We start from the raw sequence: 19,516 nt of genomic DNA on the forward strand, positions 1-19,516 counted from the left end.
TCTGCCTGCTGCTACTACATACACCCGGGCACGGAAGAAGGTCCCCCACACGGTGTCTTTGTTACACCATCACACACTGGTCAGAGCCCCACCGACACGCCACCAGTGTCTATCCTGACTGCGAACACATAGAACCCTGCAGCCCAGGAGCGTCCGGGCAGCACAAAAAGGGCACTCTCAAGACCGAAGCAGGGAGCTTCCAAGAGGCTCAGAAGTGGCGCTCAGAGTGCCAGCCCATTGGTGACGCTGCTCCTAAGCAGCTAGGTGGGTGCAAACACATGAATCGTAGCTGCGGGCGGGAGGAATATCAGGTGCATCTCTACGCCCCGAGGGCTCGACTCCTACACTTAAACCCCTCCCACTGGGACAGCCGGCTCCAGTTTCAGCCAGCGAGCGAGCGTGAGAACAGGTCCTGCTCTCGGGCACCGTCAGCCACGGCTCCTGACCCGACCGCTCCCAGCACTGCCTGGCTCCGGTAAGTACCCATTTCTTCTCAAATTCAACTTTCCTTTCAAAACTACTCTCAGAACGCATCTTGAACTAACCATCTGGCTCAGGGAACCACCTGCCCGGTGCCGGCTCTGCCTTGCTCTATTCTCTGCGGATTACTCAGGACCCAGCAGGTGCATCGCTGGAAAGGAGACCATAATTACAAAACTTTTAATAACGCTTACACTTTATTCTAAGAATACAAACAAGTCTATTTAGAAATTAAGACCTCATTTCTACATAAAATTTAAACTAAAACTCAAATGTATGTAGTAAGTGCTTCTTTGTTCCTCACCTTAAAAATAAACTACAATAAATTTCAACATTAAAACATCATATATATACAAATGTAAACATACACATATACATGTTTAGAAAACTGCTGAACTTACAGTTTTAACTTTAAGACCTTTTCAAGTTTAAAATAAGTACTGTTTTGACATATGCTTACCAAAGCTGAAAGAACAAAAGTTAACCAAAGAGGATCCCTAAATATACAAAAAGGAGTTTTTTCCCCCTTATAAAGTTTCTCATAAACCAGCTATGAGAACAATTACTGACCAAATGGCCAGGTCTGACCAAAGTCAGACTTCATGTAAGCAAAGTCTGTCTACATTTATGATCTTTATTTTGCATTAACAAACTCCTTCCAAAGCTTTAACCTGGTATTTTTAAGGATAAAGAAGGCGGGCACGTTGAGGGGACCGGCTCTGGTGACAGGTTGTCCAGCGTTAAAGCTGTGTACGTTACTGGTAAGGGCAGACGTCTGTGAAGTCAGGATCTCTGGCTGAAACTCAAAACAGCCCTGGTTGGTTTTCCAGATCATTCTTCCTGACTACATTCTAGAAAACTGTCTCTCTCCCAGGTCATGGTTAACCTGAAGTTTATCCTTCATTTTAAAGAACCAAGAGACTGGGAGGGAGTGGCGGTTAATCACTGGAAAAGCTCAATTGGAGTAAAACTCACAAATCTCGTTCTTGCGACACCCCAGTGGGTAGGCGACAATGGCGTGTCCTTGGGTTATGCAATAACGCCACATCACAATATTGTAATTATAGCATGCCCTTCAAAACGCTCTACCTAACGAGGCTCCCTGCCAGACAGCCGGACAGCACCCAAGGGACCATTACAGCATTATTTCAGTTCATAGGTTAACATGCGCAACAAGCATAGTTACCCAGCCCATCACAGCAATGTCCTATAAAGCTGAGCTATAATTACCTCTCTTGTGTCCTATCAAAGTTCAAAAAAAAATCTTTTTCTCTTGTCTCTTTTTTGGATTTCTAACTCCTTAGAAACTTCTCAAACATGCCAGCCACTCACCATCATCCTAACAACTGGCAAGGACATTAACTGTCCACACTTAGGAACCTATGGAGAGACGGGGCACTGGCAATTTAGTACTTCAAAAACAAGCAAACAAAACCCTGTGGCCAACCGAAACCACAGGCTGCTCAAAGTGCTGTGTGGGCAGCTCGGCCCAGATGCCCAGCGGGCCTGCGAGCAGGGGCCCTGCGGGAGGAGAGATGCGGAGGCCAGAGCCAGCTTGCGGCACCTTCCAGGCTAAGAAGTACATCAGCTAGACACAAGCAGATGTTTAAAATACTTGAGGTTACAAAAGGGACATTTTTAAATGGGAAAACCTCTCAATGTTCACGCCGGGCCCCTTGTGTGGCTTTATGTCACCACCCCCATGGTCTCTCCCCCTCAGTGTGGACACTGTGTGCAGGGGCCGCATGGTCAAGAGGATTCGGAGAGGGAGGTGGCGGAGGACAGACGACATCTAAGTGACAGCCACTCTGACCCTGACCGGAGGCAAGGTGCGTGAGGAGGCAGCTCCCGGCACTTCCTGCTGGTCGAGAGTAAACAGCATTGTGACACATAGACCTTTCAGGACCAGGCTAACATCTGGGCTTCAAAAGGTGCTAACACTGCAGCTAAGGAAAATCAAATCCAAGGGGTCTTGCATTATGAGCAGCTTCCCAGCTATGAATTAACTGAGAAAGGCACAAGCCATCCCCAGGAAAAGCCTATGGGAAACACCCCTCAGCACATTCAGAAAAACCTCACCTCCCAATGCAAATCCAAACTTACTACTAACAGTTAAAGTTCTGGATTGTGTTGTTTTGGCAACAATACCCTTGTTCGGAATATTTAACACCAGCAGCTGCTGGCAGCACCAAGCCCAGCGGATAGAAACTGGCCTGGCAGAGACGGTCACAAACGGTGTCCCTACAGAGGGCAAGACCAATGAGGTCCCGGGCAGTCAGGTGGAGTCGCTGCACCTTGGTGCACCTCACCCGGCCAGAACTCTCAGACTGACCTCATTCTACAGGCTGTCCCCTTCGAAAGCTTTCAATAGCCTCAGTTTTAACCCACTTATTTCTCTGACGTTACCGCGTTTTTATGGCCAAGTGAATACGCCCGTCTCCGTCAGCCTAGGAGGCAGCTGTGTGCCCTTGTTTTAATTAGCAAATTGTGCAACACTGAGAGGTCAGTTTACCCAAAGTGAGGGACACAACTGCACCTGTGACATCCCAGGTTTCCGTTCCCACAGGTCAGTCCCGGAATACCCTCACTTCCCGGGGCACCAGCATGATCCCCGGAGAACCTGGTTACTGTCCTTGTACGCTAACTGAACAAAGAACAAAAATTCAGACCAGAACTTTAGACATGACATCACTTGACAGAAAAAAGTACATACTAATTAATATTAACATAAAAGGAATTATTACCTAAATTATTCTTCTGGGTAACACTAGGATAACTTAAATATAACTTGCCTCTTATAAACGTTTGATAACCTTTAACACAGATTTATCTATAGGTTTGCCTGAAAGTATGAGCAGCGTTAAATAACACTGCTTCTGAAACTAACACATCGTCATATAGTGCATCTGAATCATTCTCTTAAATCCTGAGGGAATTTTTCCTTCATATGAGCTCCCGGGTTCTGGATGCCAGGGGGCTGTATGCGTGTCCACTCTGGGCATCACTAGACTCTGGGCTCACACTTGATAAAGTTTTGCAACTGTCATCATTTTGATCATGATGCTTCCAGCTAGTGATGAAATCACTTTTCGGATCTTTGCCATAACACATCCTATACAATCATGGGAACCTGACTTGCAGAGGTTCTCACGCCTTCAGAACCAGGGAGCACGGGGAGACGTGCCGGCACACGCCCGCTGACTTATCTAGCTGGCCCAGGTTGGCTGGAATCGCTTCCTGACGGGCGGCAAGGAAATTGTGCTTTTATAGCCCAGAGCGTACCTTCCCCCCAAGGTATGGACTGAACTCATAAAGTTACTTCACGTTTTTCCCTTTAATAAGAGGGAAAGTTAGAAAGACATAAAGCTATGCTTACATGTTTAACAGGCTCGGCTCCTGCAGCCGCACCGTGGAAGGGGAGGTCGGGGGCAGGGTGAGCCAGTGAATGCCCTGGAGGGCCCTGGGACCTCCCTCTCCCTAGTCACGGTCATGGGGCAGCCAAAAATCTCGTTTCTCACCCAAAATACACGTGCCTCGCCACTCTTGCTCTGCAGAAACTCCTCACAAGAGAAGGGCCACAGGCATCGGCAGAAACCACTTCTTAGTAAATACACAGCTTTGAAAGCACTGAATGATGACAAAGCAGGTTAACAGAGGCAGTTTCGGGGCGGGGGGGGGGGGGGAGGAGGGGGTGCTTCTTTGTGTTTTTAAGGAATAGGAATAAATGAGTAGCGAAACCAGTTTGCGGAGAATAAAATCAGAGCAAGCTTTCTCAGAAATGTACAGTATCCAAGTGAAAACCCAACTACACCTGCCTCCGCGATCCTGACACTGCCGATTACCTCATCACAGTGTGTGGGACGGCAAGGAAAGGCATTGCAGAGAAACTACATTTTATTTTGTGAAAACAAGTCTCTTCAATTTCCCATATGTATTTCTCTACTTTTAAAAGGCTGCTTTCCAGCTGAATGTTCTCGCCACCCCAATGTCTAGAAAGGGATGCTTTATCCACGAAATCTCACAAGGCTTAGGACCGACCTTAGCTGCTCATTAGCAAAACTGCCCCTGAAAACAGTTTTCTCAAATCATTTCCTTCCTTTTTAACTTTATTTTGAAGCTGTCTGAAAACATTTAGAAGCTGCAGGTCTTATGTGAAACAGCGGGCCCTGACCCCTCCCGCTGCCCTCCAGCCTCCCCACCCACACGCTTGCTCCTAGACACAGTCACACCATGGGCTGGTCTGGGGCACCTTGCTGCACCACTGGGGCCATGCAAGATCCCCCCAGACCTCGTGTCTTTGTCCTCAGTTTCGGGTTCTGAGGCCGAGAGGGCCCCAAGGGTGTGGGGAGCAGCCTGTGAAGGAAGGCGGGCTGAGGCCTCTGGGTAAGCCTGGGAGAGCAAGGGTCAGGGAAAGGAGGGCACTCAGGGAAGGTACGGAAAGCCAGGGACACCTGCAGCCCCCACCGGGGCCTAAGGCAGGTGACGGCCCCCACTGGCCACCGTATCCATGCCCATCACATGCCAAAGACTTTGCCAAGAATGGGCCAAGGCCCACTTCCTAAAGGGTAAAGGCTGGGATGGTGTGCTACCACAATCCTCTCACATAGGCACCGCCATTTGGAGGTAAGGCCAGGAAAGGCAGGCAAGCGCCCTGGGCTGGAAGTATTCTCAGCTGTCCACACAGCAGGCAGGGACGGGGCAAGAACTTACTCCACGCTGCTCATGAGGTGGGCGGTGATAACAGGGCAGTGAAGGAGAACATTCGGTCACTCACACAGCTCAGAAACTCACCTTGATGGCATCTTAGAACCATCTGAGTCAGCATAAAGACAGCATTTACATTTGTATGTGAGACAGCATAAATGCTACTCACCAATAAAGCAGACTTGTTCATTTGATTTTGGAAGCAGTAGAGTGGGACTGCATATTTAAATATTCTTCTTTCCTTCCTTCCTAAGTTCCACACATAGAACACTACATGATTAAACAGGACAGAACAGCCAAGGAGCCACACACAGGCCAGGCCCCTGTGGTCTCGGTCAGCGCACCACAGATGCCACAAATGTGGATGGGGGAAGGGGTCCCAACGGTCACTTGGCCTCAGTCTACAACCTCCTTGGCATCCAAGGCCTCAGGTCACAGGACAAAGATTCCCAAAACTCACAGAATTACAGGTGTTCTCAGAGCCGACACTAACACACCGCACTCTTGGCCCCAGGCCAGCTCTTTCAGGTTAGACTTGAGCAAACAGGAACAGCGTGGGGGGCTGGCGGCCAGGTTACAAGTAGCGGGCAGCTGGTGCTCATCTCGTCCTCACACTGACGAGGGTGGTGACCCCTCCATACCTTCAGGTAACCTACTGTGAGGCTAAGGCTCTGCTCCTCCGTTGCAGCCCCCACCCCAATGAGCGAGACCTCCCCCATCAGACCCACAGCACATGGAGGAGGCTGCAAATAGAAGCACCTGGAAAGAAAGCCAAGGAGAAGCAGCAGCAGCCGCCAGATCATAATCGCACAGGAGCCGGCAGCGACCGGACCAGCGAGGGGACCAGCACCCACACCACAAGAAGGAACATGAGTCTTCTCAAAGAGCGAAAACCAAAAAAGCCACATTACATCCCGAGACCTCCAGGAAAACCCTTCAAGTATAAGTGTTTCCAGTGCCCTTTCACTTGCAATGAAAAGTCACACCTTTTCAACCACATGAAGTATGGTCTCTGCAAAAACTCCATCACTTTAGTGTCAGAGCAGGACCGCGTCCCCAAGTGCCCCAAATCCAACTCTCTGGACCCCAAGCAGACAAATCAGCCAGACACGGCAGCAAAACCCACCTCTGCCAAGCCTATTGTCAATGGGCTCCCACACTTTGACACCAAGCTTCAGCAAAGCCTCGCCAAGGACGATGCCAAGGAAAACGTGGAACTGCACACACGTGGGCCCCACAGGTGCCCAGGACAGAAGTCTGCTCTCCACGAGGAAGCAGCACCCCTGAGTCCAGCTCCGGAAGCCACCAGGGGCACCCAGCCCGTTCTGGAAGGCATTGTGCGGCCTTCAGCCTTTGTCCCAGTGGGAGAGCACAGACTCAAAGGGCCAGAGCACGCTGAGGCTCCTGAACTGCTGGCCCTGCCCGGCCCCACGGCCAAAGCCACCTCCTTCCACACCAAGTCTGCGTTCCATGCTCCTGGTTATCCGTGGAAAGCTGGCACGCCTTTCCTCCCGCCAGAGTTCCCACACAAAATCCCGTCTACAAAGGGGTTTAGTGCCATTTCCCCTTACGTGCACCCCGCAATCCCAGAGTACCAGCCACACTTTTACACAGAGCACGGACTGGCCACCATCTACTCACCCTACCTACTTGCTGGGAACTCACCTGAGTGTGATGCCCCCCTGCTGTCCGTCTACGGGGCCCAAGACCAGAGGCACTTGCTGCCTCCCCCAGGGCCGGTCCCCAAGCACTTGAACCCCCCCTCAGCATATGACCATTACAGGTTCTTCCAGCAGTATCACTCCAACCTGCCAATTCCTTATGGATTTTACAGACCAGAGTCTGCATTCTCCTCCTACGGGCTCAGACTCCCACCTGTCACGGGCATTTCCAGAGATCACAGCTCTCACCTACTGGAAGAAACCGCCCTGCTCTACCCGGCCCTGAGTCCGTCCAAGTCAAGTCCTTCCAACACCCACAGAAAAAACACAGAGTTTGAGAAGGGGAGCCCAACTCCCGAGACTAAAGACCCCTCCCAAGATGGGCAGAGGGACACAGAGGGAACCAAAATGAGCCCTCGCGCGGGCAGCGCAGCCACAGGCTCCCCCGGAAGGCCAAGTCCCACCAACTTCACGCAGACAAGTCAGCCGTGTGCCGGGCTGTGCGGCCTCTCGGACAAGCCAGCTGCCAGCACCCTGGGAAGGCTCCATCAGCCTGAACACAGTCTCACAGCCTTCAAGCCTGTCAAGAAAAGCACAGAGCACCCAAATTCCCAGGCTCTGGAAAACAGAGAAGAGTCCCCAAAAAGGTAAGAAAATTTCATTTCGAGATCTCCAAAACATATCTCTGATTGTGCTCCATTAGCCAAGCTCATGCTTGCTCAAAATGCTTTTTAGACAGTAGCTTTTTTAAGCAAGGGTCCTATTAAGGCCTCTCTTTACCTCTTTCAGCCTTGATGCCATGAACGGCGATGCTCCAGGCGAGACCAGAAGCGCATCTCACGACCCAGAGGCCACACCTTCCAGCCCAGAAGATGGCTCCAGGACAGCCCCGCTGAACCTCTCCAAGAAACCAGAGGCCAGACCAGCCACTCACAGCCCCGTGTACAAGGACTTTGCAGAGGTGCAGGACATGCCTCTCAACCTCTCGGTGAAGGACCCCTGTAATGCCCTGACTCCGAGACCTCCCTTCCACAGCCCACCGCAAGAGGCAGAACCTGCCAGCACCGCTGCTCAAAACACTGACACGGAAACTTCCAAAGATGGGCCAGAACACGCCCAGACGAACCAAAGCAGCCCTGATGCCATGGAGGCGCCACCAACAACGCCCGCTGTGAAGGCCCAGGACGCGAGAGCGCTGGACAGCAGTGATGAGCAGAAGCAGACAGCGGCCGTGGCCCTCTGCCAGCTGGCGGCCTACAGCCCAGGGAACGTCAGGATGGGCGATGGGGAGCCCACGGCCCCGGAGTCCACCTGCCCACAAGACGCACCCACCCTCAGCGCCACAGAAAACCCGGAGGCTCAGTGTGACCTCAGACCCAGAGGGCAAAAGAGGACAAGCCCCAGGGATGCAGGGAAGTCCCAGCAAGGAACAAAGAAGACGAAGCCGAGTGACACAGCCAGAGTATTCACCCTTCGTAAGAGAACACGGGTGTCTTAGTGCCGCTCTCGCCGGATGCAGACACACCTTCCAAAGTAGGTTACGACAGCAGCAACTCTTGACTGGCACCGCAGCTTTCCCTGGTCAGTTTTTACAATACAGCTTCCTGCTTCTCAGGAAGGAAGGAGGAGTGGGGAGGGGGAGACAGAGAGGAAGGAAGGAAGGAAGGAAGGAAGGAAGGAAGGAAGGAAGGAAGGAAGGAAGGAAGGAAGGGGAGAGGGGGAGAGAGAAAGGAAGAAGGGAGGGAGGGAGGGGGGAGAGAGAGGGGGAGAGAGAGAGAAGGAAGGAAGAAAGGAGAAAAGAAAGAAGCTGCAATTCAGGTTTTGAAAATATCGAGCAAGAATATTCAAAGGTGCTTCTACTTTTGGTTGTAAAAATATTTAAATGACTCATACTCAAGACTGATGAGTTCAACATTGACTTTCATTTTTGTAAAATGTCAAATGGAATGCACAAATGAAAAGACAGCTTTTAAGTGTAATCCATCTTACAGGAAAACTATTAAAAATACTCTTCTTATAAATATCTTAGCACTAGAATAAACTGCTTTTAACTGTTTTGCTATCAAATCTACTGTGTGTTTTGAAGTAAATACCAATTACTGGGAAAAAATGCCATGAAAAAAACATTTCCGGTTCTGTCATTAAAGTGCTGTATGTAAAAATTATGTGATTTGTTATGAGTGAAGATACACAAACATCAAGACGCTATTTATACAAATAATTTATTTCCAGTAGGAAAACGTATTGCTGGTGAAGCTATTGCTAACGTACTCTACTTCTGTATGATGTTACAGTGAACTTCCTGACTTGTTCAGCCTCCTTTTCCATTTTCCAAAATGATGTACATACTGCTAATTTTCCAATAAACTCATAGGTGACTTTAAGAATACATACTCTGTGTTATGCTTCAATCTGCCATAATAAACTCAATGCAAAAGGGAATGAGCTGAGGCGGCTGTTAAACGGAAAAAAGAGCGCCTGCCTGCGTGAGCGTGTGAGCGCACCTGTGCGTGCTGTGAGAGTGGCCACCGAGTCCGGGCACGGACACCCCCCTGGGTCTCCCCAGACCTCGGGCTCCCTGAGCCTCGGCTCCTCTGACTGCCGCCTGAGGAAAGGCCGTCTGCCCCCGCAGGCCCCACCCCACGGGCCGTCACAGGACCCCCTCCTCCCGCTTTTCAAGAGGGCCCCTGTCCTCCGACACACCGCCTGGGGTATCAACAAAGGGCCACCGCACATGGCAGTGCGGTGCTGAGGTGTGCCCTCAGACGACCACATGCCGTGAACCCAAAACGCACGCTGTTGGGACTCGAGGCCGAGCACACATGCACTCCGCTCACCAGCGCGCCAGGGCTCTCTCGCCTCCAGATACCAGAACGTTTTGGCAAAGAGCAAAACAGGGTGCCCCTGCTTTCCAGCAAGTCAACAGCCTGCAGGAAGCAAAACCATACGTCAGAAGCTGTGTTCCAGACTCAGGACCCAGAGCCCAGCACCCTACAGACAAGCTCTCGCCTCTCGCTTTACACACAGAACGCAGACCTCGCATATCAAGGGCCCAAAGATTCTGAGAACACCATGTTTTACAGCTCACCCAAAAGTGTCAGGCTTCACCTTAAGTGATAAGAGGAACCAGGGACAGTTAAGACTGTCCAGTCCTCCTGGGACAGTGCGGGGTGGGCACAGATGCAGGCCTCAGGGCTCTCAGGGAGGGCAGAGGCCCTCACCACCTGCAGATTTTGCCGTGGAACTGCGTGCATCTGCAGCATGACGACTGACCCCTCCTACTGCAATCCCCCCCTAAGGTCACATGCGACAGACACGGCGACCCCAGCAGGCCCTTCGTATCTGTCTCTAAAAGCACAATGCGGTCCTAGATCTTTGTAACAAGAAAATGGTCTTCCTGATGTTTTGACTATGCCACCTGCCTATAGTCACCTGTGACCCAGCCTCAGAGCTGTAAGGGTTTAACCTTTATATATAAAAAGCAATAAACCCCAAAAAAGTTAAATATAAAATTATTTCCCTGTGGCCCATCAATTTTACTCCTAGGTATACACCTAAAAGAAGTAAAAACAAGGACTCAAACGGGTTAAGTGTGCACCAATGTTCATAGAAACTTTGTTCACAACACTCAAAAAATGAAAGCAAGGGGCGCCTGAGTGGCTCGTGGGTTAAGTGTTTGACTCTTGATTTCGGCTCAGGTCATCATACCACAATCTGCGACATCAAGGTGGGCTCCGCGTTGACAGCACAGAGCCTGCTTGGGATTCTCTCTCCCGCTCTCTCTCTGCCCACCACCCCACCCCACCCCCCCACCCCCCCGCCGCATGCACCTCTATCTCAAAACACAAAAACATTTTTTTTTTCAACGTTTTTTATTTATTTTTGGGACAGAGAGAGACAGAGCATGAACGGGGGAGGGGCAGAGAGAGAGGGAGACACAGAATCGGAAACAGGCTCCAGGCTCCGAGCCATCAGCCCAGAGCCTGACGCGGGGCTCGAACTCACGGACCGCGAGATCGTGACCTGGCTGAAGTCGGACGCTTAACCGACTGCGCCACCCAGGCGCCCCTCAAAAACATTTTTTAAAAAAAGATGAAAGGACACAGCCTGCACTGACAGGGGAGCAGGTAAATAAGATGTGGGAAACCACACAGCAGAGTGTCATTCAGCCATAAAAAGGGATGAAACTCTGCCACCTGCTACCACATGGACTAACCTTGAAGACATTATGCTCAGTGAAATGAGCCTGACAGAAAAGCACAAATCTTACACAAGTGCACATAGATGAAACACTGACAACAGGCAGGTTCACAGAGGCAGACAGAGGAGTGGTTACCAGGGGCTGCAGGGGATAGGAGAGGGGAGTCTAGCAGAGAAACAGTCTCAGTTCAGGCTGGTGAAAAGTTTTCAGCAATAGTGACAATGGTTGTACAAACTGTAAATACCACCAAATTACACACTTAAAAACAGCATAGCAAATGTTTATATTACGTATATTCTATAATTTTTTTTTAAATAATATACCAAAACCATTGAATCAGGTATTTGATAGGAAAACTGTATGGTTAGGTGAACTATATCTCAACAAAGCTGAAAAAAGATTCTAAAGGGGTCCTTGAACTCACAGCAAAGAGGGAACAAAATGCTGACCACAACCTTCCTGAAGTCTTATCGGGGGCCTGTGCAGTCTGCCCCCATCACCAGCTCCAGTCTTCAGCACGACACAACACTCCATGGGGCAGGAAGACACGGTAGGCGTGAAATGAAGCACACACACACTCATCAAGGAGAAAAGCATTTTAATTCAGTAGCACAGAACAATTACTTCACATGCGAAGTCAAAGATATCTCGTCACGGTATTCACTTTTCTCACAAAACTGGAACATCCAACAGTGCAAAATGTACAAAAGGTTAAAAATCAGTAAGGACTTGGGGCGCCTGGGTGACTCAGTCAGGTGAGTGTCGACTTTGGCTCAGGTCCTGATCTCCCTGTTTGTGGGTTCAAGCCACACATCAGACTTGCTGCTGTCAGCAAAGAGCTTGGAGCCTGCTTCAGACCTTCTGTCCCCCTCTCTCCTTGTCCCTCCCCCACTCCTGCTCGTGCTCTCTCTCTCTCAAAAATAAATAAAACTTTAAAAAAAAAAAAATCAGTAAGGACTTGGTCCTCCAAACAGGAAGGTGCCAGGACTGTGTCAGGAGCACCAGAGAGTGTAACTCCACCCAGGGCCCAGCCGCTCCCCTGGGAACTGAGGTACACACCACAGGCTTGTGGGGAGCAGGACCTCAGGAGAGGTCAGCACTCTGCAACGGAAGAGCTGCGGTAACAGCCAGGCCCCATCCGCCACAGGCTGCACCCCAGGCCCCAAGGTGCCTCTGCCAGGGAGAGAGTGTGGCAGCGATACCAGCATGGCCCCTTCTGGGGACACGGGACCGCCTGCCTCTACGGCTGACTTTGGCTCGAGGACCCCAGCCCCACCCCACCCCCACAGCCCTCGGGGTCAGACAGGAGTTCCGCCAGCCTTCTTGCTTTCTCTCATGGGCATCTCCCCAATAGAATCTCTACACGTTTTATACTGTCTTGACATCTGTTTCCACTCAGAAGACCCAGTCAAATGCTAGTTTTCGGATGACATCACAGATCAGTCCCTCCACCACAACAACAACCATTAAGCCAGCAAAAACTGACAGACTCAACTTGTTCAGAACTCAAACATCTCATCAGAAATTTGCAGAAATCAGGAGGGTATGTTGTGAAGAAAGAGTCTACAAAATTTCAGCATTTAAAGAAATCTGTTAGGTCACTGGCTATCTGCAGACATTACAGAACCAAGACTTCAGTGACCAGACACAACAAGGAACACAGTTGTTGCAAACAGACCGGGGGGGGGGGGGGGGGGGGGGTCAACAAATGGACAACAATCACCTTCAACAAGCAACAGCTGCAAACCCCTGGGGATGGGGGAGAACCTGATTTCCAGAGTTACCATATTACAGTATTATAGTTTTCAAAATGTCCAGTTTCAAAGAAAAAAAAAAAAAAAAAGCACAAAGCATACAAAGAAACAGAAATGAATAGCCTGTTCAAAGGAAAAAAGAAAAGCAGAGAAATCGTCATCCCTGAGGAAGCCCAGACACTGTACTAAAACCAGACAAAGACGTTAAACAGATTCCTCAGATATGCTCAAAGAGCTAAAGGAAACCAAGAGAACAATATCGAAAAAAATATGGAATGTCAAAAAAGAGATAGAAACTGTAAAAAGAGACCAAATAAAAATTCTGAAACTGAAAAACACCATCACTGAAATGAAAACTTCAGTCGAGCTGTACAATAACAGATCTGAACACGTGCAAGCAAGAATCCATGAACTTGAAGACAGGGCAGGCAACTGGCATCATCCAGTCTGAGGAGCAAGAGAAAAAGAAGAAAAATGAACAAGTGTTGGGCCTGGTGCCTGTGGAGCCTACGCCTCGACAAGACCTCTGTCTGCCAGGCCTGGCACCATCCTTCCCAGGCAGGAGACAGCACAGCTCCCTCAGGCCCCGCCAGGCACGGCAAGGGCCCACAGGAGGGTTCAGCACACGTTGTGGGGGGCCGCCAGGCTAGAGGCGACCGGCCAGTCAAGTAAAGACCACACGGGACATCTTCTCTATCTTAAGCAACAGCGAGACACTCCTCACTCGTAACGCCAACGCTCATAGTCTCTCACTCCAGCGGCTAGTGACCAGTGGGCACTGCAACATTGTAAAATATGATGGGCACACACACGCCAGCCATTCTCGGGCACGAAAAGCAGAGAAAAGGCTCTACTGGAGTCAAAACTACCCAGGGAGGGATTTCACCTTGTCTGTGGCACACTCGCACACAGAAGACTGGTGAGCTGAAATCAACCAAAATGCAGGGCTTTGGCGCAAATGACACCAACCAGAAAGTGAAAACAACCATGGGATGGGGGAAAATACCACAGGTCCTCTATGTGGTGAGAGGCTCCCAGAATACATAAAGAACTCATGGTAACAACAAAAAGCCTGATTTTTCAAATGAGCAAAGGATTTGAACAGACATTTCTCCAACAAAGATATCCAGCATTAATTAAGCCGGCTCAGCGTCATTAATGAGTCACGGAAACACAAATGTGAGCCACAATGAGATACCACTCCACATCCACTAAGACAAAACCAAGCGTTTGGGAGGGTGTGGAGAAACTGGAACCTTCATGCTGGTGGAAATATAAAATGGTACTACCATTTTAGAAAAAAACTTTTCCTCAAAAAGTTAAAAATGGAGTTACCAGAAGACCCAGCAATCCCACTCCTATATGCATACCCAAGAGAACTAGAATCTTATGTCCACACAAAAACTTGTACACGGGGCGCCTGGGTGCCTCAGTCAGTTAAGCGTCCGACTCTTGATTCCGGCTCAGGTCATGATCTCAGTCATGAGAGGAAGCCCCAGGTCAGGTCCTGCACTGAACATGCAGCCTGCTTGCAATTCTCTCTCTCTACCCCTCTCCCCACCTCATTCGTTCATTCTCTCATTCTCTCTCTCTCTCTCTCTCTCTCTCAAATAAAATTTAAAAGGGGGTGCCTGGGTGGCTCAGTTGGTTAAATTGGCTCAGGTCATGATCTCCTGGTTCGTGAGTTTGAGCCCCACATGGGGCTCTGTGCTGACAGCTCAGAGCCTGGAGCCTGCTTCAGATTCTATGTCTCCCTCTCTCTCTGCCCCTCCCCTCCTCACGCTCTATCTCTCTCTCACAAATAAACATAAAAAAAATTAACTTAAGGGGCGCCTGGGTGGCTCAGTCGGCTGGGCAATCGACTTCGGCTCAGGTCATGATCTCGCAGTTTGTGAGTTCAAGCCCCGCGTCCGGCTCTGTGCTGACAGCTCAGAGCCTGGAGCCTGCTTCAGATTCTGTGTCTCTCCCCTCTGTCTAACCCTCCCCTGCTCACGCTCTGTGTCTCTCTGTCTTTCAATAATAAACATTAAAAAAAAAAATTTTTTTTAATTAACTTAAAAAAAAACCCTGCACACAAATGTTCACAGCAGCATTATTCATACTAGCCAAGAGGTAAAAAATCCAAATGTCCACCAGCTGATGACTGGATAAACAGTGTGGTGTATCCACAATGGAATATTATTCATCCATAAAAAAAGAACAAAGATGGGGCGCCTGGGTGGCTCAGTCGGTTGGCCGTCTGACTTCGGCTCAGGTCATGATCTCACAGCTCGTGAGTTCGAGCCCCGCATCGGGCTCCGTGCTGACGGCTCAGAGCCTGGAACGTGCTTCGGATTCTGTGTCTCCCTCTCTCTCTGCCCCTAACCCACTCACATTCTGTCTCTGTCTCTCTCAAGAGTAAACATTTAAAAAAAAAAAAAAAAAAAAAGTTTTTTAAAAACAGAAAAAAAAAAAGAACAGAGACTACATGCTACACGTAACAACACGGTTGATCTCACGGTCGTGAGAGTGAGCCCCACATCAGACTCTATGCTGAATGTGGGCCTGCTTGGGATTCTCTCTCTCTCTCTCTCTCTCTCTCCCTCTGCCCCTCTCCCCCACTCATGCTCTTGCTCTGTCTCAAAATAAAATTTAAAAAACGTTTTTGCACACAAATGTTCACAGCAGCATTTTCCGTAATAGCCAAAATGTGACAAACCCAAATGTCCATCAACTGATGAATGTGGTATATCCACACAACGGAATATTATTCGGCCATAAAAAGGAACACAGTTACATGCTACAACATGGATGAACCTTGAAAACATCACTCTAAGTGAAAGAAGTCAGGCACAAGACCGCGATCATAGGTTCCATTTATGAAAAATGACCAGAAAAGGCAAATTTAAAGAAACAGAAAGCAGATTACTGGTTGCCTGGGGTGGGTGTGTTGAGGGGAAATGGGGAGTGACTGCCCCTGAGTACAGGGGTTTCCTTTGGGGGCAGCATAAATGTTCTGAAATTAGATGATGATGACGGTCACACAGCTCTGTAAAATATACTATAAACCACTGAACTGTACCCTCTACGTGGGTGAACTTCATGGTACATAAATTATATCCCAATAAAGCTCCCAAAAATAAATAGTAAGAGTAAATAGAATTCTGAGGGTCTAAGAGCCCTCCTCCCGCTTCACGATGCCAAATGCAAAGCCATCACTTCTGACATCCCACAGCTCAGGTGCCGTGGAGTAAGATGCAGGGTCCCAGCCATCTGTGCACAGACATCTTTATTCTGGACAGAAGTCAACCCCCCAGTGCACAGAGCACCTATGGTGAACACCCCAGGATGTGACCTTCTCCCTCCTTTGCAGGCATCCTTCCCTTCTGCCCAGAGGCACCACCAGCCACACCCAGAGATGATTCCCACCAACCAGACAGGGCCGCACTTGCACGCGTCCAGACCCGACAGCTGGGACACACTCGCTTAGAGTTCGGCGGTCCTCTCTGCGTCTGCTGCACTGTGCCCCTGTCCCCCTGCACAGGCTCACTGCCAAGTTTCCTCCAGCCCTCCACCCCCACCCCTTGCTGGTGTGAGCCTGATTCCTAGGGGACCATGATGCACTCCAGGTGATAAACAGAGGCAGTACACAACTTCTCAACAGGGAACAGCACCCCCACAGGGGTGAAAACCAGTTCTGAGGGACAAGAAGATCTCAGACATCACAATGGTTCCTGGCCCTCCAAATCCAGACACACAGTGTATCTGTGGTACCAACATTTTGCAGCAGGGAGAAGGGGAGTCAGAAAATCAGAACGGTCGATACAAGAAGGCAGGCTGAGAGAAACAGGCCTAGTCCGCTCTGTCCTGCAATGTTGTCAGCGAGGGCAGAGGCCCGGTGCGCTCATGCTCACAGCCGGAGACGCGGAGTGACACGAAGCACCCGACGAGCTACACGCAGCACTGAGAGCGCAGAGCAAGCGAGCGCGGAACTCACCGTCTTCCAGCCGTGAAGGGAGCAACAGGCCTCTTCTGCCCAGTTCTGCCAACGCCAGACAGCCACCGTGCCAGGCACCGTCCGTCTCCTGAAAGCTGACACACACACAAGACCTGAAACCGGACTGCCCGTGTCCGCTCATCCCCCGACGTGCACACACTGCAGGTGTCCACGCTGTGCCTGGGAGCCTCGCTAAGACCCACCAGTGAGTTGTGCCTGGGAGCCTCGCTAAGACCCACCAGTGAGTTGTGCCTGGGAGCCTCGCTAAGACCCACCAGTGAGTTGTGCCTGGGAGCCTCGCTAAGACCCACCAGTGAGTTGTGCCTGGGAGCCTCGCTAAGACCCACCAGTGAGTTGTAACTTTTTATTTTTTTAACAGTTACTATTTTTGAGAACAGAGTGCATGCAAGCAGGTAAAAGGCAGAAACAGAGGGGGAGAGGGGGAGGGAGGGAGGGAGGGGGAGGGGGGGAGAGACAGAGAGAGAGACAGAGAGAGAGAGAGAGAGAACACCCCAAGCAGGCTCCACACTGTCAGCACACAGCCCGACACGCTGCTTAATCCCACAAACCGCGAGATCATGACCTAAGCCGAAGTCAAGAGTTAGACACTTAACCGACTGAGCCACTAGGCGCCCTCCACCCCTCACACCGTTAGTGAGTTTTTAAAGCATCTGCTGGCTAAAGAAATAAAATTGTGAAGCACCTGGGTGGCCCAGTTGGTTAAGCATCTGACTTCTGCTCAGGTCACAATTTCAGGGCTCATGAGTTTGAGCCCCGCGTCAGGGTCTCTGCTGTTAACTCAGAACCTGGAACCTGCTTTGGGTTCTGTGTCTCCATCTCTCTCTGCCCCTTCCCCATTTGTGCTTTATCTCTCTTCCTCCCTCAAAAATAGATAAACATTAAAAATAAAAAAGAGGGGCGCCTGGGTGGCGCAGTCGGTTGGGCGTCCGACTTCAGCCAGGTCACGATCTCGCAGTCCGTGAGTTCGAGCCCCGCGTCAGGCTCTGGGCTGATGGCTCAGAGCCTGGAGCCTGTTTCCGATTCTGTGTCTCCCTCTCTCTCTGCCCCTCCCCCGTTCATGCTCTGTCTCTCTCTGTCCCAAAAATAAATAAATGTTGAAAAAAAAAATTTTGAAAAAAAAAAAATAAAAAAGAAACTCCTGCAACTTAATGGTAGGTAAGTGCTGTGCTCAGTACTTTTCTTCAGATCTCCCGATGACAAGGAGAGGTCCTGAGGGCCCCACATGGGACCACAGAGAAAGCAGTCTGCAGATATGCGTCAGCAGGACGCCCAGGCTCTACACACCATTCCTGCCACGGCCGTGTGTGCCAGCTGACTACACAGCCAAGGACTCAGCCTGTTCAAGTCACCAAAACCCCGGTAACTTGAGGCGTTCACAGAAAGAGGTGGGGAGATCTCCCTTCCTGGCTCAGAGTAGAGATTAAAAAGTTAGAATGGAAAGTCTTCTAGAGAATTGTTTCACACTATTTGAAACACAGGCTTTTAATACATGATTATGCCAATGAACCAACAGGTAAAATTTTATATCTAATAAAATTGTCCCTGAAGTGGTCTGGAAGCCCTCTTGTTTAAGGTACACCTCTGACATTAGGACCAGTGAGAGGGGTTTCTTAGAATCACAAGGGCTGTCCTGAGAGCTTCTACATTTGGCTGCCAACATAAACAGTGAAATACGCTTCCCCAAAAAGCAAGAGACTTTGCAGGGCTCTTTCCTACCCTAAACCCAACAGTTTGATGTTGGAATGTTCAGGAAAACCAACTAGATTGCATGCCTCACAAGCAACAAGCACAAGAACATTCAGACAGGAGAGAGCGAGTCTCATGCATTCACTCAGCAGGTCCCTCCCTCATGTCAGGGCCTGTGGAGGCAGACTCACCAAGTCCCCTTGAACCTCACCATCAACCAGCACCAACTTACAATTCCAATTACAAATTTTTAAGTTCCAAATGTTTTTAAAAATTTCTTTAATGTTTCATTTTATTTTTGAGAGAGACAGAGACAGAGCGTGAGTGGAGGAGGGGCAGAAAGAGAGGGAGACACAGAATCTGAAGCAGGCTCCAGGCTCCGAGCTATCATCACAGAGTCTGACGCAGGGCAGGGCTCGAACTCACCAACTGTGAGATCATGACCTGAGCTGAAGTCAGATGCTCAACCGACTGAGCCACCCAGGTGCCCCAAGTTCCAGATGTTTTATTAAATATCTGTCCCAAAGATTTTACGACCATTTCAAATTTTAATATTGGCACTTTTGTGTACTTCAGAATTTTAACTAGAAAGAGATGCTTTGGGGCAGTGGGTGGCGCCTGTCTGTGGAGTCCTGCCCCGAGGTAACGCCGCCAGGGCCAGGGAGGGGAGGTGCACAGGTACCAAAGGACACCTGCACATCCAGGGGACAAGACACGGAGAAGGGGACGATGGCCATGTTGCTCACACTGGTCCTATGGGGCTCAATGTAAAGCCACCTGGGGACGTGTGTGGCTTCGTGCTACATAACCTGGCCTAGAAACAGAGCAGGGAGAGGAGAGGCGTATGCTCACAGTTAATGACATTAATGTCCTGTTCTGACCCTTTCAGAAAAAGCTGGCAGCTCACCGTATGTCACTATATGTCCCACAAAACAAGGGACAAGATCCCAGCTATGCCAGGTGACCAGCCAGTCCTGTGGCCCCCACCCCACACACATCTTCCACCCAACAAGCTCCTGCCTCTCAGGGTCTT

General features: G+C 50.0%; 2 protein-coding genes across 5 annotated transcripts in view; one reads left to right on the forward strand and one right to left on the reverse strand.

Moving 5' to 3' along the window:
* The window catches only part of TBCD (tubulin folding cofactor D), a 161,194-nt gene that overhangs the window by 100,025 nt on the left and 41,653 nt on the right, over positions 1–19,516 (reverse strand). For all 4 annotated transcript variants that reach the window (XR_009254831.1, XM_058703380.1, XM_058703379.1 and 1 more), the window contains one exon: positions 16,777–16,871. Coding sequence is in view for 3 of the 4 variants with exons in the window: in XM_058703380.1 (XP_058559363.1) it covers positions 16,777–16,871 (95 nt within the window). In the remaining variant the exon portion in view is untranslated. The remainder of the gene's footprint in view (positions 1–16,776; positions 16,872–19,516) is intronic.
* ZNF750 (zinc finger protein 750) lies at positions 341–8,489 on the forward strand. The gene is made up of 3 exons (XM_058703382.1): positions 341–475; positions 5,873–7,492; positions 7,635–8,489. The coding sequence occupies exons 2-3, from the start codon at positions 6,054–6,056 to the stop codon at positions 8,341–8,343; spliced, it is 2,148 nt and encodes a 715-aa protein (XP_058559365.1). The 5' UTR covers positions 341–475; positions 5,873–6,053; the 3' UTR covers positions 8,344–8,489.

This window comes from Neofelis nebulosa, chromosome 16 (assembly GCF_028018385.1).
Source record: "Neofelis nebulosa isolate mNeoNeb1 chromosome 16, mNeoNeb1.pri, whole genome shotgun sequence".
Classification (NCBI taxonomy): Eukaryota; Metazoa; Chordata; class Mammalia; order Carnivora; family Felidae; genus Neofelis; species Neofelis nebulosa.

What these genes read in the sequence shown, in the direction of transcription:
- ZNF750 (XM_058703382.1), top strand. Translation starts at nt 6,054, where the DNA reads ATGAGTCTTCTCAAAGAGCGAAAACCAAAAAAGCCACATTACATCCCG. An exon ending in AGAGAAGAGTCCCCAAAAAG is followed by an intron (nt 7,493 to 7,634) that starts GTAAGAAAATTT and finishes TACCTCTTTCAG; the next exon opens with CCTTGATGCCATGAACGGCG.